Source organism: Copadichromis virginalis, linkage group LG3, assembly GCF_057382275.1.
Source record: "Copadichromis virginalis isolate Kocher_CV1m ecotype Utaka linkage group LG3, C_Virginalis_male_GT1.1, whole genome shotgun sequence".
NCBI classification, from domain to species: domain Eukaryota; kingdom Metazoa; phylum Chordata; class Actinopteri; order Cichliformes; family Cichlidae; genus Copadichromis; species Copadichromis virginalis.
Genome location: NC_140620.1, coordinates 53,805,974 through 53,833,145, shown reverse-complemented (window position 1 = coordinate 53,833,145; position 27,172 = coordinate 53,805,974). Strand labels below are relative to the sequence as shown.

Genomic DNA, 27,172 nt, shown 5'->3' with positions numbered 1-27,172 from the left:
TGTTTTGTTCTGTAAATTTACGTGAACGTGTGTGTGTGTGTGTGTGTGTGTGTGTGTGTGTGTGTGTGTGTGTGTGTGTGTGTGTGTGTGTGTGTGTGACACACGTGCGTGTAAGACAATATGAGCCCAGAAGTCTTTACAGCTACACTGTTTATAGAATAAGTGGCCATTAAATATTATGCAAAGCTCATTCTCACACAGAGTGAGGCCAATCTTCCTCTCAATGTCACCTACACAGTCTTAAGAAGCCTCAATTAACTTATTAGCAATTCTGCAGAGCTTAACATGGGTGCTAATGAAGGGAGCATTGAAAGGAAATGAACTTAATGATAGGAAACAGGAGTCTGACACACCGCATTTTGTAGTGCTCTACCTTGTTTTTGATGGGGTTAAAATGTCCTTTGCCTTTTGACCATTGTTAACAGTGCTGATTTGAATCCTTTGAATATTTAAAAGCAAAGAAATCATACTACTGTGATGCTTTTGAGGTTATGCTTAAAATTGTCCCTATTGCTAAAGCTAGGGCTGAATCAGGTGACCCTGGATGGTTAAATGATTCCCTGTGTTAGTGTTGTTTCTACATCATCCAGGATGAACATTGCAACTGACCTGTCACGTCATTGTGATTTGATAGCTTTAGAATTTGGTGCCATTGTTTATATAAAACACTCTTCTTGAACAAATGGTAAGCATTTCAAGTGTATTTAAACAAGCTACCAAATATATTATCAAGTTATGTTTGCTGTTAACCAGTGTTAGGTTACTCATGCTGGTTTTTATTGTTAAAATAGTTTTTAATCATATTAGCTAACGTCTTGGCTAATGCTAACTGAATGGTCAGACCAGTGTTTCCCAACCTTTTGAAGCCACAGCACATATTTCACATTAGAAAAATCACACGGCACAACACCCAAAAAAAAACATGTCACAAAAAGCATATTAATAAATTCCCCTGCACACTAGTGGAATTGGCTCAGTTTGTCCCCAGTATACCTTTTTTGCTTTCTTCTGACCACTACTCATGCTAGATCGTGTATAAAGCACCTTGAGGCAGCTATTGTTGTGATTTGCTGCTATATAAATAAAATTCAATTGAATTCAATTGAATAGCTCCTTCATCTGGGTTGGAATTTTCTCCAGGACCCAGGACAGATTTACTACTTTTTCTTTTCAAATATTTTTCTATTGCTGTCTCACAGCATGACTATCATGTAGTTTCTTCTTCGTCTCTTTCTGTTTTACTGGCAGTTGGCAACCCATTTAATTAGATGAGATAGTTGTACTGCCCTCTAGTGGAAGAGAATGAAATTGTTCAGCTCGTTGATCACACAGATCGCTTAGTACTAATCAGAAGGAACGAGATAATCTTCATGGCATAGGAAACACTGGGTCAGGCAATGTCATCATGGACCAGCATTGTTATGATGATACAGGAGCAACACCCAAATGGGGATATCAGATCCAGATCCTGAACCCTCCCTCCTGCAATTGACCTCAACTGCTGGGGGCTTCGCACGATGCACTCAGTGCTTTTTCTTCACTCACCTTGTTTCCCTCTCGTGTGTTTATATGCCTTTGGATTTAGTTATTATGATTAATGCTTATCTCTTCCACAGCATGTCCTTTGTCCTGTCTCCCTCCCCTCACCTCCAAACACCCGTGGCAGATGGCTGAACCTCCCTGAGGTTTGTTCTGCTGGAAGTTCCTTCCTGTTTTCTCTGTAGTATTGTAGGATCTTCACCTTACTATATTAAGCATCTCGAGGTGACTGTTGTTGTGATTTGGTGCTATAGAAATATAGATTTATATAGCACAATATTGAAATGGCCAAAAATAGCAACTCTATGAGATGCATCCCATTGGAATGGCTCAAGATGTAAAGAGATGACAGCGGCTATTAAGCAAAAATAAGGAAAAGAAACTATTCATTGTATGAGTACAGTTAGTGATTTCTGGCCACAACATTGTCATGGGAAATGAAAGAAAATATACACACCCTACTAAATTACTATAAATTCTTCCTCTACTTTAAATAACCTTATAATTTTTTATAGCATATCAAATATATAGCATTTTACTTGCATATGTGCAGTTATTCTTTAAAAATTCATTGCAGTAATGTTTTAATCATGCATGTTTCAAAAAGGAAAATTATGGATATTCAAGATAAACAGGAAAGTTTCAAAAGTAAGCCTCCGAATGACTTATCCTGTACATGATAACATCATCTAATTTCTCTCTCTCTCCCTCATTCCTGCACTTTCTTCATTGCTCATTACCATCCCTCTCTGCATCCTTTCCTTCTTTCTCAAAACTCTATCAGCTCCTCCCTCTTCCTCTGTTGCTTATTCATCTTCTCCTTCCTCACAATTTGTATCCCTCCTTTCCTTCTTCCGCTCTCGTTCCCTCCCTCTCCACCCCTACAGGCAGTAGCAGTCTTGCACAAAGTGACACGATGGTTGTAATTGGCTGCCCTCTGCCACAAATCAGATCACAGTTGGTGCTGGGAGTGCTCTGGCGATTATCCATAACCCCCCACCCCACAGATCAGTGGCTAACTCCAAAGAGACTTGGAGACAGGGAGGAGTGAAAGGGTTAGAGACTAATTTTGTTACTGTGTTTTTTCCTCTCATCAGCTTCCCTGCCATTTTACCACCGATATAGTGTTCATCATAGTGTTGTAGGTATACGAAACAACAGTTTCTTCTTAAGTGGCTCCTTTTCAGATTAGCATTGATCTGATCAGAAGGAGCACTGAAAGGGTGAACAATGTGGTTGTTTTTTTTAAACATCGGCTGTCCTTTACCTTTCTCCTCCCTTCTCTTTCAGTCCTTCCTCATTCCTTGTTCTAACACCTTCTTTCTGTAAAGCGAAAAGAAGGTGATGAGATCCAATTTACTCACAGGAGCAATTGACTTGGAATTGCTTGGCTTCTTAGACACTGCATCGACCCTCCATTCTCAGTAAGGGGTCACGCTTGATGTGGTCCTTTATTAGCTCAAATTAGGCTTCGGTGTCTCCAAGAAGGGAACATCCATCTCCTTATTCATTTGCTCTTCTTGTCCCATTTATTTACTTAGTTGGCTAGGCAGTGGGCTGTTTGGACAGAGAGCATTGGTCGCCCCAGGCAGGGACACAAATATCATCTTATGCACATTAGTTACAAATCACCAATGCAGGGTGAAGGTCAGAACATGGGGAATAGGTGAGGCTTGAAGAAGCATAGGAGGATGCGAAGTGGATTTGCTGAAGAACGTGCATTATCTGTGCAAACATTTGTAACATGACTTTTTAGACCTTTCCAATTAAACGCAGCTATTGGTTCATATTAATTATCCTTGAGCATGACAATCTGCCACTGTCATTTTATCAGTATCACACATCAGTGTGAGAGTTGTATGTTTTCTTGGTTCATGAATCTTAATTAATGTAAAAAAAAAAGATCCTATTTTCTACATTTAAAAAGGGACTTTAATAAATATGCTTCCATTTGATGGTGGAACAGAATCAGTCTTAATAAAAATGTTCTTTTTTAAATCTAACTTTATTTAGATTCAGGTTTTTTTTAACTATTAACCAACATTGACTGTTACTTGGGTGGTTATTAATTTGTTTCTGATTATCTAGATGTAATTGTTGATGTTTAAGAAAATAGGCAGGCCGGGTAACAAGATAGGCAGCACGGTCCCGTGGTGGTTAGAACTGTTGTTGGTTCGAATCCACCATCTGCCGTAGGTTCACTCTGACTTCCTCCTGCAGACCAGAGACACTGGTGACTATAAACTGACCATATGTGTAAAGTGTCAGTGTGTGGATGGATGGACGGATGGATGGACGGATGGACGGATGGACGGACGGATGGACGGACGGATGGACGGACGGACGGACGGACGGACGGACAGATGGATGGATGCTGTTCTTGTTCAGTTGGCTTTCCTTTTTCACTTTCACCAGCTATTGCAGTAGAAATGGGCATCAAAAGTAGCAGGATAGTCTTAGGAAAAGCTTATGGTTTGCATTAAAATTCAAAAGTGAGACTAGTCTCAGTGTTGTCTTGTCATGTATCACAGCTACTACAACACTAAAGGGCACATTTGATGTAAGCATCTCTAACTGAGTGGCAGTATGTGAAACCCAGGAAATGAGGACAGGCTCAGTGACTGGTAAGGAACTTTTATTTATAAGCCACAACAACATTTGGCATTGAATTAAAAAAAAAAGTACACAGAATGTTATGAGCCTCTCCAGAATGTAAATGTATGTATCATCTATGGTACAATACAAACCACAGTTCTTATTTGCATCATGGACATCATTGAGATAAATATGAATCATGACATTACTGATAGTTTGAGACCATTATTAATTATTTAAATCCTTGTTAGCCATATAATAGCTTTTTACTGAAGTTTAATTAATTGTCAGTTTACAGTTCTTCAGCAATGGCGATCATGAAGTGTTTCCATGCACACTGGTGTAAGAAAAGCGTTGGTCTTTAAGTAGTTTATGCCTCTGGGTAATTTAATCCCTGTGACAGTACATATTTTATAAGCTCATTACATGGCTTTTAGGTAAAATATTATTCTACAAAGTAACTGTAGGAGCTGTCAGATATTTTATAAAAGGTGCAATATTCACTTTTGAACTGCAACGGAGTGAAGTAAGCAAAGAAGATCAAAATGCTGTTTAACTTGAGAGGACGTCTGTGGATATTTTTAACCACAGGATCGAAGTAAAACCATTAGATAAGCAATAGGACCGAAGCGCTATTGTGTAAAATGACTGTGATCTTTAGCTGTTATTGTACTCACCTAATTATGAACACCAAAGTTTGCTTAGTTTTGCTGAAAACCTACATATACAGGGCAGTGTTTGCACCCTTTGTTTTCAGCTGAGAGGGCACAGATATTTCATCAGTGACTTCCTATTGCCCATTTCCATAGCTGATTATTGGCTCATGAACTCACCGTATCAATTTATAGATTGATGGCTATGAAAAGCACTAAACCCAGGGGTGCTGATGGATCCAGCTTAAGAATCACTGTTAAACATGAGCTATTTAGAAGATAGTGGAGCATTGCTTGTAAATTGAGGTTTAAGATGCCTCGTGGCTCAGCTGCAACTATATAGCGAAACAGATGGTAATAATCACAGGGACATTTCCACCACAAAGACTGATGTTTAGTATGTAGTTTATGTGTAGAAAAGTCACTCTGAGAACCTTTTGCATGTTTCAACCACAGAAAACGCATCAAACGGACTCCCAGTTATTTGTGGGTACCCAACAATAGCATTTAAGCCCCCATCGTTCTGATCGTTACAATGACAACAGAGTAATATATATTTGTCTTTACTAGCAGAATGCAAAACACTACCTAGCTGACATCACTCTTGCCTGGAGTTCATCTCAACACAGCGGGATGGTTTGGGACGATTCATGAAAGGTGAAGTAGCAATGAAGTGTTCTTGGTGTGTGTGCCGTGGCCATCTCCAGAAGGCAAGACTGTGTTTCTCCCTCAGATTTGGTTCCTTTTACAGTCTCAATTTAAATTTAGGTGGAGTGAAAGAGAGGTAGAGGGGGATGGTGGGAGCAGACAGAGAGCACAGGGGTTACTGTCAGACAGAGATCCCTCTCTCCTCTGCTTATCTCAGATTCTCTCTGTCTGATCACAAATCATAGCCCTGACTTAACTCAAGCAAAGGGGAGAAAAGCCAGAGCCCCTCAGCTATCTTTGCTGCTTATACCCCTCTTCTCTATTTTTCATCTCTGTGTCTGTCTGTCTCTCTCTCCCTCTCTCTCTTTTCCAGTCATGCAACTCGGGGCGGCGTCCTGGCCTTTAAAAAGGCAAACTTGTAATCTGATAATTAACAATCTGCTAAATTTCTCAAAACGAAAACAGTCATGAGAAATGTCTGCCTCATGCCTGTGAGTAGGATGACCTTTTGCCGAGGCTGGAATGGCAGGCGAGGCGACTCACTTAGAAGCATTTAATTAGCTCTGCTCACGGCTGTGTGTGCTGCCAACGGACAGATGAGGGAGGAGGAAAGAGATAGTCAAGGCCAGATGCAGACATGAAAAATGAAAAACGTTTCTTATTTAATACTTTTCCCCTCATCTTAATGCCGCAGCACCCTACTTATTGTGGAGTGAAGGTGGAGGAGGAATGGAAGCGACTCAGACAGTAGCAAGCTTCTCTGGCTTTTGCAGTATTTCTCTCTTTCTTCTTCTTCTTCTTCTTCTTCTTCTTGACTCCAACAGTTCCCTTTTGCAGCCTCAAGGTGAGACTATAAGGTCAGGAAGTGCATCTTTTAAAGTTTTATGACTCAAAAAATTAAATAAATAAAGTCAAATAAAAGTATCAGGCCTCTCACTACTGACTACTTTCATTCTGGCCTCTTCCTCTGTGTTTGTTCTTGCTCTTTGCCTTTCTACGCCCAGGCTGACTTGTCTGGGTGTAGGGTACACACTAACCTCAGCAGCAGTGTAGGAACATTGCAGCCCTTTGGCATATTTAGTGGCTTTCCCCAGAATGTCAGTGTTCATCTGCTGCAAAAAAGAACAAAGCTTACAAAGCAGCAAGAAATGTTTTGCTCTCTTGCTTTATTTTGAGGAAGCTCTTCTGCAGTTTTTTCCAATTAGAATACTACAATGACTTGATGAATGCATGTCTTTATTCTGTTCTTTATATATACTTTACATACTGTATCCTATTAGCATTGCTTTGTAATGACACAGCTCCCTCAAGCTGGGATCATTTAACTTTTGTGCTTCACTGCTTTCTTGCTTTATAGGACACAGTAAGGAGATACATTCCCCAAATCAAACACAGCACAGTCATAATGGCAACTGCAAACTAAAGCTGTGATTTAGCCGCATGGAAAGGGAATAAGGTATTTCAGAAATCCAAGACAAAACACCCACAGGAATCCAATGGAAGTCAGTTCAACAAAGTCAATAAACGCTCACGATTCCACCTCATTTCAAGTACACATAGACAAATAGTGAGCGGGATATTACTACTGTGACTCCAAGAAGCAGCAGCGCTAATGCACTTAGAGGGTTAATCACTGCATTTGTATGCAAATATGTATTTAAGAGTGTCTGCCCTTACGAGAGGGTTGAATGAAGGAATTGGGCCCAGGCAGTAGGTGACATTCAGCACCAGTGTAACCTCTGCAGATAGCTTCCCTAGCGCTATTTGTGAATGTTAATTGCTTTTCGGCTGCCGTTGCCTCCCCAGCCTCCACCTGTCCCTCTGTACAGAGCAACTTGAGACTCTCGCTGTTCTTAAAACCAGAGCTTATTGTTTAAAAGAGCGAAAATCCTCCTAGGAATAATGTTTGTTGTCTTTGCGCATCACATCAAACTGATGCCTTTATGATAAAAGTGTCCCTTGCAGGAGAACAACAATTTTAACCAAAAGACAGGAGCGACTTCAATTATCAAATGTATATGTATCTATGTATAGGATAGGAGTGTGAAGGATTACATTATGCAAAAAATACCATCTTCTATATATTTAGTTTAGGGGTTTTTATTTTAGATTTTTGTCATCCACATGTATATACAAAAACAGCAGGAGAGGAAGGGAGGAGACTGAAGAGTAAAGATAGAGATCTTTCATTTTCTGACAGGGTGCTTTGAATTGAGGTAATCCACAGAACTGTGGAAATTAAAACCTCATCTGTTAAAAAATGCAAATAGACCTTTTTGATTCAGCTGTAGAGGGAAAATTGCTGAAATCAAAAGATTACCCCCACAATAGTTCTAGATTAGGTTTCAGTTTTATTCTCAGCCTCCTCTCTTCCCCTTGCATTTTTTTTTTTTTGCACCGTTTCTCCTCCCTTCTTCCCCCAGATTTCAGTCGGGGTGTCTTACTGTTCCATAGACAGGTGGGGGAGAAAGGGAAATGGATACCTGGGATCTAAATTTGGCCTGTAACAGGGATATCAGGTACAGTCCATAGGCAGTTTATCATGCAAGCTGTCTGTTTAAGCAGCGTTCACATTGGAAAAAGAAATGTTAACCTAGAAAATCCAGATTCAATATCTTGCATTATTATTATTCCAATCAGTGTCTTCAGTTGTGACAGAAAGAAAGTGCCCATAAATAAACAGTGGATAAATCTTGAAATTACCCAGGTTAAAAGTGACACTAAACATTTATGAATACCATGAATCTGTGCGTTAAAACACAACCATTTAGTCTGGAGTGGTGTTTTATGGACTGCGTCCAGTGGACAGCATTGCTAACAATCCTTTTTTTTTATTTTGTTTCTATCGCTTGCAGGCTCCCTCTTAGTGATATTCAAGTAAAAGCCATATAAATGCTAACAGCATTCCATTGATTTTCCTGGGTGTGCATGTGTGTTTATGTGTGTGGATTTGTCTAAGGCATCAATCTTGTTTACATGGGCAACTTAGGGTGGAGGTCTCAGCTTGGGACAATATCAGATGTAAATTTAAACCCCTTTAAATTAAATTTCCCCCCTTTAAAATCAAATGTAATGCATTTACTGAGAACAGTCTGCAGTTATTTGACCCCATCAAAGCATTAAACCTAAACAGGAGTAAACAGAGAAGAGAGGTAACACACATTTTGAAGCTGGAAGTTGGTTTATCTCTGCAAACAACTTCTAAATTTGCTCAGAAGTGCGAATGTTGCAGGTTGGTCTGCTGACATTAGAGAGAAAGGGCACAGGGATCACAGGGATCAGTGCATGTATTCATTTGTGTCTGTTGTGTAGGGCTATGTGAAAACAGTGTCCTGACAACAACCCTTTCGCACATTACTGCGCCTGGAGTATGCGACTCTGGTGGGTTGTCAGGCAAGATACATATCACAACAAAGGGAGGTTAGATAAGAGGTCATCACCATTTAGTTTGTGACAAAGATTGCCAACATATTTTTTAAAACACAGTTAAAATCAATTTTGATCACAATATTGCATTTTTAATAGCAACTCATCTTATAGATATTGCCCACCCACCCAAAACCTGTTGCAAAGAAGTCTGACATGTTTTTGGCAAATGTTTAAGCCCACAGTGGTCAGCTGTGGGTAATCTGTGGGACTTTCTGGGTGGGACAAACCAAACACGTGGGTTAGTTAGATGTACTCTTATAGGGCTGACAGCAGTTTTGTGCTTTTGGTTTTGTATGGTTAAATCCACTATGGAAATGAACACGGGAGAACACATGTGGGGCTCCTTGTAGGCTAGCTTTGTTTTTGGTTTTTTTGGGCCCTCCTCTTTCCCAAGAGGGAATTTGGTGGGCGACCCCACAGTGGGCTTATCCAGAGAACAACCCATGTGGGGCCAAAGCAAGCTAGTCCACGTGGGGCCCATTGCAGTTTTGACGTTTCACTTCCACTTGAGCCTGTGTAAGGAATGAGTGTGGGTTCGATCTGCCCAGACAGCTTCACAGTTCGCCCACACCTACCCACTATTGGGTTAGCTTGCATATTTTTCAAATTAGAAAACACTACACAGAGAAAAGTGACTGCTGTGGAAAACATGAAACCATAGACTACTGATTCAAAACCTCAGTAAAATATAAGTTAAACTGAATATACTGATATACTTCATTTTCTCCAACTCCAGTGACTAGCTTGTTTGATAGGATTTGCATGCTGTGGGCATGTTTGGTGGGGCAATCTTCTCAAGTCATTGAAAATATGTTCATAGAGACGTTCCCTTTATATCTAAATGAGGCTGAAAAATGAAAAGACTCAACCTGCAGATTCAAAGCAAAACCTGTTGAATATCAAACATTGCATGAGATTTCTCATGAGATTCTGTGCAACAAATGAGAAATATAATTAGAGATATTGAAATGACAAATTCCCCGTCCACCAGGGCATGAAGCAGGTATGGAGATCAAGGCTCCAGACATCCAGAGCAAAGGAGACCAAGGAAGAAAAAAAGCATTATTCATGCACTAAATATTTTATATTCAATTTAATCAGCTGACAACTTTTCACCGTTCACTTTTGCACCAAAGACTGGTCAATCAGATTTAGCCCAGAACGTAGTGTCCATGGACTTCTAGTGGAGTCTGGCACCAAGACTCTACCAGCAGGACTTTGTGTCTCAAATAGCATCCAATGTGGGGCCTCTGAGTGTCTGGCTTGTTCTATCACTTTCCATTTATGTGGGCAGTTTGAAGGCTGCGTCAGCGCCCGGGGCTCTGATTTTGCAGAGTGGTGGGGCACATTGTCCTGCTGTTAGAGACAGCTGCCACTGGGGACCATCATTGCCACGGGGGAGTGTACTTGATCTGCATCAATGTTTAGGTGGGCAGTCTCCACATGAGCAGCACAGTCCAAAGTTTCCAAGCAGAACAATGCATTTGAATGAGACAATCAATCTTATCCACTTCACCTGACAGTGGTTTCAGTGTTGTGGGCCCTCTGTGTATATACACCCAGAGTCTGCCTATGCTACATATCTACCCAGTGAATCCTTGGGTTCCTTGTATTCATTACTAGCAAGCCATTTCATCAGTATGCTTTTTTTTACATAGAGATCAGCAGCCATTGTTTTAAATCAGGGATCTAATATGTAATACGTGCTTGTAAAATCCCATAGGTTAGAAAAGAATCTGAGGTTAACTGCTGACTTCATCTGTGACTCATCTTTTTCATGTCTTTCCCTTCCCCCCTTGTTCCCACTGAATATGGACAAACGCATCAAGCCGCTCATAAGCCTTTTTAATCAGCGTGAGAGATTGCCCACATATCTGTTAACTCTGTCACTAATGGCTATTCTTCCTCATTAGGGAATGTTATGCTCCCTCCACCACGTGCAGGCATGATCAATTCCTCTATCATTTAGGACCAGATCAATCTCACATGGCCCCTCCCTTTTTAAACTCCAATATCTCCCCCTTCCATCATGATGCATTAGAGCATCTAATTAGTCACATAGCCCAGGGAGCGAAACTGGAGCAGGGGAACAGGTCCGCACATTCAAGGTGGGCTCCAGTGGTGTAGATAAGTCTTCATTAAACTAACTCCCATATATCCACACGGTAGTACAAAGGGAGGATAAGGAACATCTCTGGATGTGGATAGTTTGTGAGTCAGTGCATTACATTACAGTATTTATCTCTTTGGCTTCTCCCGACAGATGTATGTTTTTATGACATTAAGACATATGCGCTTCACTTTTTGGCCTGTTTTTAATGTGAGTTGCTTTTGTGTTGCAAAAAATATTCAATCTTTAGTTTGAGTTGACTTCTTAAGTGTAAACGCAGATAATTTTATCTGTTTCCAGCACAAAAATGAACTTTTTTCTAAACTCAGATATACAGTATGTCTTGTTCAAGTATGCCAACTCCACTTTGTTCTGAAAATAAAGTGAGCCATCTCATCCCACCGGTAGCAAATAAAGCACAAAACAAAAAAACAAAAAAAAGTGGGTCAAGATATGCAGGCTCATGAACAAAAGCTGTTTCAATGACATTATCACAGTTCTTGATGTTTCCTTTAAGAGGAGGTCAAGACTTACCCTTTGGGTGCAAGTGAACGAAAGCTTGGATGGGCAAGCTTTTAGTGAAGCCATTTGGGAATCATTGTTTCTTTGGCGTTTAGCTCAGTTATAAGGTCAATACAGCTATGAAAGCACACTATAAAGCCAAGGTGTGCATCTTGTCTTGCAGTGGAACAACAAAGCAAAACCCCAAAGCTCTTTGTAGCAAGAAAGCTTGTAAGACCTGAAGACGCTGGATGTACGTGTGTGTGCTTTTTTTCATGCCAAATGATAAATTTGTACTTTTTTAAACAAATATATCATCATTATTATTATTATTATTATTATTATTATTATTATTATTATTATTATTATTATTATTATTATTATTATTATTATTATCATGGTTCAATAAAGAAAGTACGATTATGCCTACTTCCTTAGAGTGCTGGATCTATTAACTGGCAACACAAGGTTAAAACACAGTCCTCCACTTTAAGATATTCAATAAACAGGGTACAGTAAGTTTAAATATGAGACCTGATAAAGGTGCGTTTAATGAATCCACATATGTTGTAAATTGAACACTGAGATTGTAGCTAATAGCAATGCAGAAAAGGGAAATATTTCATTTTTTCCCCTTTAACCTGTTCAGCCTCCTAAACCTTAGCAAGAGAATACTGTAGGTTACCACAACCTGTTGTTACCCCTCTGCCATGCTCCTCTTCATCTCACTGCAGTGTGCAATGTGTAGTGTCGACTGCGAGGTGAAGAAAGAGGACAGAGGGGAGGTATTATTTATTAATAGTCAGTCTCCCCAAAGCTCTGTAAAACATCCTGTTGAGCTCCCTGAGGTGAGCACTCAGCTTCAAAGCAATTAAAACCAAAGCTATGAGAGTGGAATGAGAGCAAAGGAAAAATGAATAGAGCAGGAGAAAGAGAGTGAGATAGGCCTGGCCTAGCCACAAGGCCAGTGGGCTTGGCTGACTGCACAGTCACATACTGTAGATTCAGCTTTCATGCCTGGGAGAGCAGGGGCTCTGAGCAGAATCAACTCCCCAGGTCAGGGATCCCTTGTCAGGGTTTAAAACCCCAACGAGCCTGGAGACTGACAAAATCCTCTCTGGGGAATTACGCAACCATAATGTAGCGATTGTTTTTGATTCTATCGTTCTGAGTCACGTTGAGAAGTTTTAGAAATAAAGACCTAAGAAAGAAAGAAAGAAAGAAAGAAAGAAAGAAAGAAAGAAAGAAAGAAAGAAAAGATGTTCTTAATGCTCTATCTGCCAAAAAGCCTTCAGACTTTGGAAAGATTTTTATATTGTGTGGTTGGAGATGCTAAATTGCCATGTCTAAATGTGAGGTTTAAGGATTAGCTCTGTTTTCTACTGTATATTGGTGTTAAACTATATTGGCAACCCCTGCAGGGTGTTTACCTGCTTGCAGCCACATGCAGGGATATGCTCCAGCTGCCAACAAAAATGACTGGTCTCATAAAAACAAATGAAAATCTACCAACATGTTGGCAAAATTAGCCCAAAGGCGTCCAATAGCTAGGAACTACTCAACGCATTTGAAAGCATCACTCTTAAACACAAGAACGGTATGCTTCCTCATTGCATCCAAAGGATTTCTACTTATGAACCTTAAACCTCATAAACCCCATGAAGCAAGGTTAAGCCTATACCCATCTGCAAATGCTGTTAGGCGTCATAAATGCAGCTTAAGTGGCCTTTAATAATGGTGGGCTTTACATGCCTCTTGGGCATTTTCTCATAAAAAACCTGGAAGGTTTTTGGCAAATCGTTGTCTCTTATGGGCTTGTAAATCCTTCGCATGCTCTTCTGACCACAATGACAATAATGTCTTTAGAAGACTTTCTAGGCCTTCAACAGCCTCATAACCCTTAGATTATTGGCCTAGGATGATGCTCTGTCCCAAAATGCCCTGTTGCCCCTCCACGTTTTTCCTACAGACCCTTGTGTTCCTCTTTGTTGCTGCACATCTAGGAGTATTTTTGTCATCAGCTTGATTTGATCAGCGAAGAAAAAACTGGAGAAAGAAAGATTCTGTGAATAACTTATGAGTGCTCCCAGCTCAAAACGGAGGCATTATGATACGTATATTAGTTCCACTGTTTTCCCATTCTGTGCCCGCTGTCAAGGTGGGTTATGCAACTGAACAGACTGAGACAAAGCAACTATTTTGGGCAGAACGCATGTGTTTGCCTCAGAGCCACAAAGGAGACAATGCCTTGCTTCCGCAAAAGTGAATAAAGTGACGTAGGAGAGGAATAGGATGCCACGTAATGGTGACGACAATTACAGTTATTGGAAGCAAACGTACTAAATGGAAGGGGAAACTGAGCGCTCATCCTTTTATCCCTTTCCTCTCTATTCATATTCTAGGTCTCAGTGGCAGAAGGCTGAGAAAGGAAGCTACGAAATCCTTCTTCACATCCTCTAGCTCTTCCTGGGGCATCGCAAGGGGTTTCCAAGCCAACCCAGATATGTAATCCCTCTAGTGTGCTCAAGGCTCTGACCACACTTCAGCAGGGAAGCAGGAGAAAGTCAAGCATTTTCCCAAATCACCTCAACTGCTGACTGTTCTATTCTGAGATATCCCTCAGGGACAGTCCAGATATCCTGCTAGGAAAGATCATTTTGTTCTTTTTATTAAACAGTCTTGTTGTCAGATACTACCCATTTGCCATTACCTACTGCCACTGCCTCCGTGGTCTCTGAAAAAGAGATGGAGATTGTATCCAACAAGATCTCTAATGATGCCTCTTTTGCGGTGTGTGGGAGTTGTGTTAGGAAGTCTACAGATTTTTTTCTTTCCTCTACCTGACTATATCTTCAGCTGGGTTCAGTAGTTCTTGTCTCCTGCTGAGAACAGCCTTGGCAAGGCTCTGCATCCTTTTCCTGAGTCATCTGGTGGTTTGCCAAAAAGCAGCCCGTCGCCATAGCAGCCAGAAACCTTAGCAAGGCTCGAGTTTTTCCTTTCAAGACCACATTTGCCACAATCTACCAATCCTCAGATTACCTGGGAATCTACCTAGAATACCCAAGTCTGAAATAACAACTTTTTCAGATTGATGGTTTTGTAGATACAGGAGGCTATTCCTCCTGATAGAAAGATGACATTCTGGTTATAGTTGTGAGCGGCTGCAACCAGGCAGCATCACAATAAGAGATATGTTTAAATTGGCCATTTTCCAGGACATATTAGGTGCAAAAGGACACTGAAATGAAACAGTGTACATCACTGAGCAACTAATTCTCCTGCTAAATAATCCAGGATTCATTTTCCGTTGGGTTTTATTTAATTGAACTTTTTGAGCTGACTGTGGAGGGCAGTAGGAACCCATCCAAGATATGATATGATTTTAGATCTCACACTGTGGAGCTGGAGCGGTAAAAGTCTACCATTAATCAGTTTATTCTGGAAATGAATCAATTAAATGAATAATCTACAAATTTATGCCTAATGAGAAGAAACGTTGTGGTCAGAAATGTCCACGAATGACTCCTTTTTAGCAGTCTTAGCCACAACTGACATCTACTCAGACAGCAAAGCTCTGCAGCGTGTCATTTGGATATAATGTATGAATAAATGTTTAATTGAAGTATTAACAACACTCTGAGATCTCCGTGTCATTATTCTTGGCGTTTTGTTAAATTAAAAAAAAGAAAAAGAAAGAAAGAAAGCAAACACTTTTATTCAAAGGATAACCAAGGATAATAAATACTAAATTCATGTCCTCCAGGTATAAATCAACTGAGTAACCTCCCCCACACAGATAAGCAACACCACACAAATGAATAAATGACAGAAGGACAAAGAGCTACAAAGGGTAGAAATCACAGGACTGCTGAGGTGCTCTGGGCTGAAAGCAGACTATTTCATGCTTTCACTGATGAAATATAACTCACCTTTCAGAGCGATGATAGCCTGCATTTAGAGGCAGGTCTTTATTGCAGCCATTTATGCATGCATACTTTTATAGCCTATCATATCTGTGCTTTCATGAATACCTCAAAGCAGGAATGGTAGATGCGCTAAAGTGCTGCTTATAATCTTCAAAAACACCATGGGAATGAAAGGCATGGGGACTGTAAAGTACATCCAGGGATAAGCTTGTTGTCGTTCCTTCAGTTGTTTTTTTTTAGGGGTCCCTTAGCAACAACGGTGACCCGGCTGTTCAGGTTATACATAGATAAGTCTCAGATGCTCCGCTGTCGGTGATGCCAGGGTCACGAGATACAATCTGCGGGTCTATCAGTCAAAACAGGTTTGCTGCTGAGGTGTGCTTCCCTGCCTCTCCTCCTCCTCCCTGTACCGCCACTTTAGGAATATTAAATATGCGAGGCGTCCCCCACTGCAGATGCAATGCTATTGATTTGGTGTCAATCCTCAAAGCCGCAGTAACATGATTTGGTATCAGCAATGGCTAAATGAGACTTCTCCCAGCAAGAATGGGAGAAGAGGTGAAAGGTTGTCAGGTTTCTCATTCGGAATGACTCCTTGTTTACAGGTAGCTTGATATTTGTCCATAGCCCTTTGGTTAAGGATTCAGTTGGTCTCTCATCTTACGTCTTGAGACAGCTGAGGCTGATTTTACATAACCTTGGCTACTTGGCTGTCTTCTTCTCTTCTCAAAAAAAAAAAGCCTTGAGAGTATTGAAACTGCAGAGATGAACCAGACATTAGAAGTGTTTCTCTAATTCTTTTAAAGTTACACCAGGTCCTGGCCACATCCCACTGGGTCTCTCTGGAGAAAGTCAAATTTTCTTAAAGCAATATTCATCATAACTGATTCTCCTCTAATGAGGATTCCAACCCCCTACAGTGCCCAGTGCTTCACCAGAGTCAGCAATGATCTTAATGCAATTAAGGCTGCAGCCTGACTGAGCCGCTTCGACTTTGCGACTGTTTGCCCGGCTGCTTTTTAAAAAATGTCGACAGAGCCAGATAAGCAGCGCTCAGGCGCTCGAGGCGCTTTCGCTGGAACCTATTTGACTTGCTTTACTTGGCATCAACTTCATTTATGCTGTTTGACTTTAAAGATTACTTTGAGCGAGGGACATCTGTGGATGCGATTTTAATACATACGTGGTTTCTTTGAATAAAACACATGTACTCACTCGTTTTTCTCTGCAGAGACACCTGCAAGCTGTGGGGTGAAAACATATTAAACACCGCTAGCATGTGTCTGCTGAAACGGTTCTGAGGGTATTTTATTTATTTATTTATTGCTTGTCTGTGTGCAGGTGAATAAGAAATACAAGTATAAGTGACTGCTTATAAAGAAGTAGCAGTCTATTTTATTTACAGTATGTATCTTCTTGGGCAGTTTCAAAAATGTTATTTTATTTCATTTTATTGCATTTTATGAGACGAAACATATAAAAGGCAGAGGAATCCAGCGCCGTTATCTGCATTGTGATGCTGCATTGTGATTCACCATGAACCCCTGACAGTGGCTCTGTTTTTGTCACATCACTGGCACGGTTCCCACCTCACTGCTAAGAGCCCTACATCGCTGCGTGCTCGATTACAATAGCTCAACATTGCCACCAAGTGGTACACAGCAGCCATGACCCCGGTTTGGCAGAAGGTTAACAGCTCCAGATGCTTGCAGTCAGTGCAGCACAAGGGGACGGCGCTGCAGATGCAGGTGTCACTGTGGGGCTCAAAGAGACGAGCAGACGTCAAATAATCACACAGCTTGGCTGCATTCCCAGTTTTTGATGAGCAGACATGGAATCAATGATCTGTTCATTAGTCCTACATGAGCAAATCTGAGAGTGATCTGCTGCCCAAAAGAGGCAAAAAAAAATCAATACTGCATGTGGATACTCTTTGCACCACATCCTTCTCTCCATACATGATAATCTTTTATCTCTGGCAACTGAAACGAATAAATGCCAATAACTAGGAACAAATATGCCTCTATAGTCTATCAGGGGGCTGTGGGTCGAATCTTTGTCTAATTGAACATCAGCTGGGGGGGGGTCTTAGCTAGAATGTGTTTTAGCTTTCAGGCCCTGGAGTCTTTTTTTTTCCTTGCAATCAAGGTCACAGTGTGAGAGCGTGAACAATGCACGAGGTTATTTCCCTCCTGCCTTCATTACTATACAATTAGCTGTGGTGGTATTCCATTTCCCTCATTTCAGACTTTGTAGATCGATATTGCTCAGGCTCCTGGCTAAGTAGCTGCGCTGCTGGTAGGGCTTTTCAATAGCTGAATGGGAGGCATCAGTCACTGAGCTAAAAGAGATGTTTGAGAGCTGTAGTCGGCGATGGCCACACACACACACACTTTGATGAGCGGTTGTAGAGACTTTGCAAAAACAGTCTCACAAATACGGGGGACACTGGGTGATTTTTAAAGAGGAGATTGTGCTAATGTCAAGTTTGAACAATGGTTCCACTATCATCATTATCAAGGTCATTTATTTGCTTGTGTGGGGTCTGTTGAATTTTGCTTTGAGTCGCCTTTCTTTTTCGGATTTTCATTCATTGCTTTAGTTTAAAGGTACAAAAAATGGGTACAAACACTTTTTTTGGTTTGGATATCATTAATTGGACCTTCTTGCTGGTGGAACAAGTGGCTACAGAAGCTGAATGTATCACAGTAGCACGGTTATGTGCTTAAACTTGAATGCATCTACAGTACAAGGCGGTATTTGCCCCTTGTCATGCTTAAATGTTACAGACTATCAAACAAATTATATTATTTCCACTAGCCACACCCCAGCCTGATTATTGCTAGATCTGTTTGAATCAAGAAATGACTTAAATAGAACCTGTCTGACAAAGTGAAGAAGGCTAAAAGATCTCATAAAGCTGCTTTTCAGTAGCTGAATGTATCAGTCATTGATCGACATGTGTTCGAAGACATCGTGCCACAATCTAAAGAAACTCAAGAACCAGTCTGGAAAGGGTTAAAGAGCCATTTCTAAGCCTTTGGTACTCCAATAAACCAGAGTTAGAGCCATTATCTGCAAATGTAGTGCACTGGTAATAGTGGTGAACCTTCCCAGGAGTGTAAACGTATACAAGAGCGCATCAACAACTCATCCAGAGGTCACAAAAGCAAAACAACATTTAAAGAACTGCAGGCCTCCAGGGTTCATGATTCGACAGTAAGAAAGAGATTGGGTCAAAATGATCTAATACTAACACAGCATTTGGCAAAAAGAGCAACATACCAACAGTCAAACATGGTGGTGGTGCTGTGGTGGTGTGGGGCTGCTTTGCTGCTTCATTACCTGAACCATGACTGAGATCATGATGGACCTGGACCATGATGGACCCATGAATTTGGCCCTCTACCAAAAAATCCTAAAGGAGAATGTGTGACCATCAATTTGTTCCCTGAAGCACACCTGAGTTGTGTAGCAGGGCAGTGAAACACACCAGCAAGTCCAGCTGTGAATGGCTCAAAGAAATTGATTGAGATGTTTTAGCATAACTCCAAACTGGCCATTCAAAAGCTTGTGGTGTGTGTGGCTGGATGAAAACAACTCTTCAAAGAAGCATGGGCCAAAATCCCTCCACAGCGATGTGAAACACTCATTGCCACTTACTGCAAGGGCTTGATTGCAGTTCTTGCTGCCAGTTATTACGTTTAGGTGGCAATTACTTTTTCACATAGCTTAATAAATTAGATCATCATACAAAAAATGCATTTTATTTTTTTCTGGATGATCTCTGTCTCATTTTTTGATTTTGATTTTTTTGGAGGATGTGAAATATTTAAAGGTCAAAGAAATCCAGATGGCAGCAAATACTTTTTGTGACACTATTCTTGTGCGTGATAGACCAAGGTCAAAAGGCCAGGTTATCAACACATCACCTCTCCAATTCATCAGCTCATTTTTATTTGGCACAGTCCCTCATGAGAGCATTTAGCAGCATGATGACAGGAGGGCTGAGATATGAGCCGAGCCAGTGGCTGCAGAAAGTCTACAGAAAACACGGAGCAAGGGCTGTGCAATCAGACACCACAACTGACTTCATCTCAGAGAATAATTACATGTGGCACTGACTCCGAGGCTGGTTATTAATGCCTATAATGGACAGGCAGCAGAGGGCACTGGATCATGGTCACATGAAGGGTGAATGAAATGTACAGTAGTACAGTAGTATCCTGTTTTGTTAAAAAGGACCTATTGTGCTCATTTCCAGGTCCATATTTTTATTTGTAAACTTGACTTGGGCAGTCAAATGAGCCATGGCTCATCCTTATTTACCTCACACCGGGGTGTGGTGCAGGCCATCAGTGTGAATCGAGTGACTTTAGCTCACAACCCTTTCCCTAGCCAACTGACAGAACGAGCTGTGTGCCTAAAATGACCTTATTAGGGTTATCCACTGACATCACACAGAGTCAAGAGTAGAAAATAAAGCTTTTGAGTCACATGGGTTGCTTGTATATACCCTAATTGTATATATCCAACAGTTTATGCAGTACATTAAAAAACTAGGACCATAATAGGTGCAATATCTCAAAGACCTTTTTTCAGTTGCTGTTAAACTGTCTCTTGGAAAATACTTGAATTTGGAATCGTAGAAAAACGTTGCATTGATATTTTAATGTGCTGCAGGCCATACATGCTACATTAAACTGGGCCGTTTTGTATTAAATGTGAGAACGTGTTCTGAAGTTAAGCATGTTTGCAGCTAGTGTTAACTAAATGATTTCACACCTCCACTCTGCTAAATCTCTTTGTCTGTTTTACTGAGCTAAGCTGATCTTGAATGGACAGATTCAGACAGGGGAACAAAGAGCTCCCTTTTTATGAATTGTGAAAGAATATCTTTGATGTTTTACTTGGCACAATTGTTCAATTTAAAAAAAAAAAAAGAATTTCTTCTTCACCAAAATCGCCAGCTTTCATTATGAAACATTATCTGTATTTATAGTAACAGCACAAAGTTTAAGTAAAATCAACCATCTTTAAGATCAAAGCAGCTGCTTTAATTTAAAGTGTTCCCTGCTCAAGTAAAAGAAGAGAAAGATTTATGTGAATACACCTTTGATTCAGCATACAAAGTGAAAAGAGGACTAAAGCAAGACAAATTTTACTGTTAGTATCATTATTATTATTATTAGTCACAGAATCTCATAACAAGAACACATATTAGAAAGATGCCTGCTGCATTTAATACTGAGGAATCATGTAGAAACAGACCACGAGGAATAGCATGACATCGTTCCGAATAACAGCAAACATCCAATCGTCAGGCAAGGAGTGGCACAGGACAGGCATATTCGTTTTTTTCTTTGTTTTTTTACCAAAAAAATAAATACCAGCAAACTGAGGAGCCTCATTCAGCGACAAACTGGCAGTTGAAGCAAACGCCACTCAAAGTCTGAAGTCATCTCTCCACAGGCACCAAGAGACAGAAACATTTCCTCTGTGTGGAATTTCAAGACATCATACTTGCTAAATAAACGAAAAGTTGGCGTGCTACGTAAAAAAAAAAAAAATTACAAATTTAAAAATAGAAAAAAATATCTGTCAGGAGAATACGAGGAAGAAGGAAGAAGCATGCAGATTATAAACAGCGAAAATACAACTTGCATGGAAACTTCTCAGGAAAATGTTTTTAGAAGCTGCTGTCAAATAAAAAACGGCTCCAGTTCTAATCTTGTTCTTTTGATTATTTCATTTATTTTTTCTTTAATGCTCTCAACGCATTTACTGGGAAAGAAAAATGGGCTTTCTTCATGTGACAGCAGCATTCCTGTTTCTGCTACATTCACAGTACTGCAGGAGGATGGGTCATCTGTCACTGCACTGGTACAAGACAGTACTCTATACTGAAAATAACACCAACCGCAATAACTATAGTTACTGATATTCAGGTAAACGTGACGAAGAACAGAACATTAATTAAAGTCCATCCCAATTACAGCCGTCGCCACGGTTCTTTCAGCTGTTTCCTTTGCTGCCGTTGTCATCGCACTTCAGACGGGCACCACAAATATTTTATCTGACATTAAAATTGGTCCTATTATTGGTCCGCTGAAATGTATTTCAAAACAACAAACAAGAGGAGAGGGGGGGAAAAAAGTTGAGCTTCCCACTTAAAGGAGACTGTAGCTTAGTCTGGGTGGCAGCTTTACATTCTTGGCAATAACAGCACCTCTTTTATGTTTTAAAGAAAAGACAACTGCGCCAATCTGCAGTGTGCTCAAATTTACAAACTCCACTGACGTGAACATTTCACCAAGAAAATACAATTTTGTGGATTTTCTTTTAAATATATATAGATATAGATATATAGAGAGAGCGAAAGAGTAAGTATTTAGTAAGTATTTTACAGTAACACTCGTGGCCGACACAGAATCAAAATGCACATCTTTTTTTTTCATAGAAATCATACAGAGACATTCGGTTCCCACTGGTCGTCACATTCCTGTGAGTCGGGCAGAGAGGAGTGCTGCTGCAGCGTGTGTCCACCGTGTGGCAGCATGTAGGTATCCTGGATCGTGTTCAGTGCAATTTCTCCTCAGCGCTGCGGGTTGTAAATCTGACACACTGTAGCACATTCTCCGTCTCGCTCTCGAAAGGGGCTGATTTGGCTTCTCGAACACCGACCGTAGGAGGGATTCTAAAAAAGAGCCAAAATCTGTCACCGGCCTGTTCATCAAAACCGCTCTTCAGTTCAAGACTCCTGCAAAGATTTGTCATACACTGACAGTCAGACGATGCTGTGTAAAGGCTGTGGGAAACTGTGGTAACGGTGAATAATTGCACTGTCTCTCTTCAAGGGAAGACCACGAGCTAAGCAAATCAGGCACGAGTCTGACATTCCCTGTGTGTAACTTGGTGTGAAATACTGTGGAAATGTGCACGATTTTATTGCACTACATCTGCAACGCCTTTAAGTGACCTTAAAGGAGTAAATATTATCATTATTATTTCAGTATTATTAATCTCCACATATTTGTTTACTTCTCACAGAGATCTCCAGGATGATCTCCAATACCATATCTGGTCCTTTTTTATGCACTCTGATACTTTTCGTTTTTGTCAAACTCAAACTAGTTTCACATCTGTGGGAATAAGCTGAGAAGAGAAGTGAACTTTCATTTGAGGTTTCAAGCCAGAAAGGGATTAAACGACAACACACTGGTGTGTTTTCTGTGCGGTTGCATGGGTTAAGTGGCTTTAACAGGAAGAGAAATGAGTTATGCCAGAAAACTGGGAAATATGTACGCATGTTTGAAGGTGACCAGCAACTCTGTAGCTAATTAACTAATTCCACACAATTTGTTATTTGTGAAAGAGCTACAGGTTGATAGCCAGGCTTTTAATGATTACTGTGGTAGCTGACAGACTGTGTCAGGTCCTGCTGACTTTACAGACAACAAGAATTCTTCCAGCTCAAAATGGAAGCTATGAACTCATTTAATTAATTAGGAACATAACTAATCAGCAAAAACATATAAAACAATTATCTATTAAACAGCAAATAAGCGGTCAAAGTGCACCTCTCTCACCTGGTTATAGATGGACATCAAATACTCCTTCCTCCACTGCCTCTATATCCTCCTCAGCAATTACTAGTGGGAACAGAGAAGGTGAGGGCAAAGAAATAAGTGGCGGTTTGGTCAGCCATCTGGAAATGCAAAGCATCGCCTAAAATCCAGAAATGTGCGGCCTTTGTCTATTTACCATTCCCAATTCATTCGTCTGGCAGCATTGTGCTGCCCACTGATGGAGCAGGTTTGCACTGATACAGAATTGAGCCAGGCAGGGCGCCACTTTTGCTAATGTCTGATGAAAACACTGCCTTTATGAGTCACTAGCCTCACTGTGGTGGACCATTTACATTTCCATTGCAAATTACACTCTATTGTTGGAAGAAAACACTCCAAATGTCAGCTCCCCATACACTCAAAGGAAGACAAAAGCCCCCATCAAAAAGTGGAGGTGTTGCAGTGGTGACATGAAGTCAAAATTCCTCCGGGCTACACTTGTTTATCTTTGATGCCTGCGATGGGAGATTCTATTTTATCAGCACGAGGGGTCAAACTTTAAGGTCTGTACACATATCAAGCTAGCTGGTACTGTATTCATTCCTGTGAGAAACAAAGATTCTAAAAACAAGTAACTCGATGCTTGAAAAATACACTTATTCTGTGGGGGCTTTTTGCTTATGCCTGTAGGCCACAACCAGCAGCAGGTAGTTGCATAAGGACCATAGATATATATATATGTGTATATATATATACACTAGAAATAGGAGGGCTGGCTCTATCCAAAAAGGCTGAAATTGATCAGAAATGTTATAAAAGACAGTTATCAGTGGAATCACAAATCATTTTTTAATTTTTAATGTAATACGTATTTAGACATGTGTAGGGGTCCATTTCAGCAATCATCCTCTTGGAAACATGAGGGATGCTAGCTGCATGTAGATGCATCTTACCAGTGTTCTGCAGGCTGGGTGGGGTGTTAGCAGGAGGAGGGAAGCTGTAAGATCTGGCCTGGAGAGCTGGCGGCGCTTCATGGCTGATGCTCTTGGTCCTCTTCCGGCACTCAACAGCCAGCCGGCTTCGGCAGGCCTTATGGCAGTTGACCCCGCAGGCTGCAGTGGGAATGTTCGCACGATGGGAGAAAGATGGAGGCAGGGACAGGTTTCGGAAGAGGAGGAGAGGACGGGGGGATTGGAAGGGAGGGAGGGACAATCGGCGAGAGAGCAGGCGAGACAGGAAGAAAGAATGAGAGGGCCAGGGGCGAGAGGAAGATGGAGGTGGAGAAGAAGGGTCAGACAAAGGGACGGGTGCAAACTGATGAAACGGGGCAAACGGGAGAGCTAACGGTGACAGTAAAGTGCTTCGACATGCTGTACAGACACGCAAACACTGGCACATGCACACGGTAAGGCCGACTGTGCCCGACAACAGCTCTGTCAGCTGTGGGTAGTCTACAAGGAGAGGAGTGATGGGTCACCCAGCAAGGCAGCAGGAAAGCAACTGAGTTACTGGAATCCACGGCAACAGAAATCTTTCCTGGTTCATTTCTTCACTGTCACTGGTGGTAGTCACCTGACTTTAAATAACTATAAAGTGTGCAGATAAGCATCATATCAAGAGAAGAAAACAGTAACAACCTACATAGTGGCAATATAACAAATTTTGATCATACTAGATTTTTTTATAATGCTTATTTCTTTAACTCACTATGAATTTTTCATTCTAAAATAATTATCACAGATATTCGTCAGTTCCCAAATAATGACACATACCTATCAGTCTTTGCTTAAACTCTCATGTACTCTCATGTCTTTCCAATGTATATGAAGCTATAAATGTTGCTACTATTCCCAGTCTTCATGCTATGGTGAGCAAAGCAGCTGGGGGATGACAATTCAAATTTAACAAGGAGATCTTAGAGCAGTCTTAAGGTCTAAAGCAAAAAAAAAGAAGCCTACCTGCTAAAACGTCAAAGAGATAGAAAGAAGCAAAGATGTTTCTGTGATATGGATGTTAGAATGCTGGCATGAGCACAGCCCCACATCTGTTCAGACAGTGAGAGGTTTCTGATTCAAATCTCAGTAGCTGACATCTACTACCCCATTACACACACCAGACAACCCACACACATCAAGAGCGCTCCTGCACTGCACTGCACTGCAGTGGGTGATTCATTTCAATTATGTGCCTGCCGGTCTGTCTACCTCCCTGAGTTTGGGCTAACAATGGTAATGGGGATGAATGGCTGTGGGGCTCTCTCATTGACTTCCCCTGGTCTCATTAATGGAACAAGAATGCACTCCTGTAGAGTGGAGAGGACACGGGAGAGTGTGAGGGTCAGTGGTGTGTATGTGTGTGTCTGTATACACAGAGAAATGCATCGATCTCTTTGTGTGGATCTGCTTGTGTTATTTTTTAAAGCAATCACATGCTTGTCTTTGTATTTTAACAACAAACACAAGTTAAAGATTTAAAGCTTCTTACATAACTTGCCTCATTCACGCAAGCACTTTTTGCTACACTTTTTCTATGTAGCAGTCACACAACAGAGAGCAACTTGGTGTTAACATCTTCCCCGAGGATGTTTGACATGTAGACTGGAGCAGCTAGTGATTGAACCACCAACCTTCGGATTAGCAAATGACCTGCTCTACCTCTCCTGAAGTACTAATCCAAGTCTCCCATCCAAGTACTAACCAGGCCCGACAAGATCGGTTGTGCTTAGGGTGGTATGGCCGTGACCTAGTCAACATGACGTCATCATGAAAAATAAGAAATTACTAATCCTTAAAGTTGTTACACTAATTCAAACACAAATATCTGTATTTGTTAACACATGTGTCCTTTTGTTCTCCTACTTAGACCTCCAAGGCTCCAAGAGAACAACAAAGCGTTACATCCTGCGATACACAAGGACTCTGCACACAATACAATACTACTGTGAGGTTTCTCAAGCTGTCATTGCATTAACACAATACTTAACTTCTTCTAAATAATGAGATATTCACGCTAGTAACTGAACAAACTGTGTAGGCAAGGCTGACTGAGAAATCTTTGCAAAAACCTGACGTGGAATTTAGTTTATGCAACACAGAAAAAGCAGGGAAACGCCATCTATGAAATATCTGCCCTACCTTTCTCGCTCAGATGTCTGAACTGTATCCAATCACTCCTTAAAAGACTACAGCAGATGGAAACTAGGTTTATTTGCATTTTAGATCCGGCATCATGTCCAAACCTTTGCTTGACATCTGGAGAGCAACATATTTGTTGCAAATTATTTAGAGAGTTTAACGTCTGCAGATCATCACTCTGCTTTACAACATCAGCACGGACCACCAACAGCATGTCCACAGAGGGGGGGGTGGACAAGCTGCAAATGTGTTTAAGAAGGTAGCCGGCCTCTGTGTATGTGCATTTGTGAAATGAACCAGCTTCCTCAAACACAGGTCCACTTGGAGGCCTGAAAGGGCAAATAATTCTCCATTGTGTATAGTGTGCTCTCCGGTGATGGAGTTTATCCAGCTGCTTAAGCAGAGGGCTTTGAATATAATTAAATGTGTGATATGTTTGATGACATTTACTTAGCACTCAAAAATCTGTGGAAGGTGCAACAGATGGGAATCGATGGCTTCAAAAAAAAGGCACTAATTCCTTGAAGCTTGTACCCTTGTAGCTAGAACAAGTTTATTTGTGCAGAAAACAGCGAGCAAAAGCTGAACGACTCCTCTCTTACCTTTACATTTGTAGCCTTGCTTGTAAAATCCCCAGATCTGGAAAAAAAGAAAGAAAAGAGAGGGGAAAAGGAGTGGGGTTGGGCATTAATCCTGATTTTATTTTGTTTAGGACACAAGGCGCTTTATATAATGAGGTAAAGACCCTACAATAATACAGAGAAAACTGCAACAAACAGGCAACTGTGAGTAAGCACTTGGCAAAGCAAGGCAAGAAAGAGGTACAATGAAGCAAAGAGACACGTAAGGTGTGAGAGCGAGATAGAGGGAAAGAAAGGGGGAGAGAGACGGGAGGCCGGCTGGACAGAGGGGGTGGAGGGGGACCGAGATCAAGCGGGATGCAGGGAGCGCACAGGCAGTGGGGGAACAATGACATGAAAGAGCTGAACTGGAGATCACACACCGCACTGGCACATCTGAGGAGGCACAAAATATCCTGACCTCTTCACGTACACACATACAGACACAC

The 27,172-nt window shown here is 41.1% G+C and overlaps 1 protein-coding gene across 3 annotated transcripts in view; it reads right to left on the bottom strand.

Moving 5' to 3' along the window:
* Positions 1 to 20,436: 20,436 nt before the first annotated feature.
* LOC146715309 (RAS guanyl-releasing protein 2-like) overlaps positions 20,437 to 27,172 on the bottom strand; it is a 37,145-nt gene continuing 30,409 nt past the window's right edge. For 2 of the 3 annotated variants that reach the window (XM_085451715.1, XM_085451714.1), the window contains exons 14-17: positions 26,706 to 26,742; positions 23,923 to 24,081; positions 22,991 to 23,053; positions 20,437 to 22,098 (exon numbers count right to left, since the gene is read on the bottom strand). In XM_085451715.1, coding sequence (XP_085307841.1) covers positions 22,995 to 23,053; positions 23,923 to 24,081; positions 26,706 to 26,742 — 255 coding nt within the window. In that variant the 3' untranslated portion in view covers positions 20,437 to 22,098; positions 22,991 to 22,994. Of the gene's footprint in view, positions 22,099 to 22,990; positions 23,054 to 23,922; positions 24,421 to 26,705; positions 26,743 to 27,172 lie in introns of all 3 variants that reach the window. The other variant, XM_085451716.1, reaches the window with a different exon arrangement.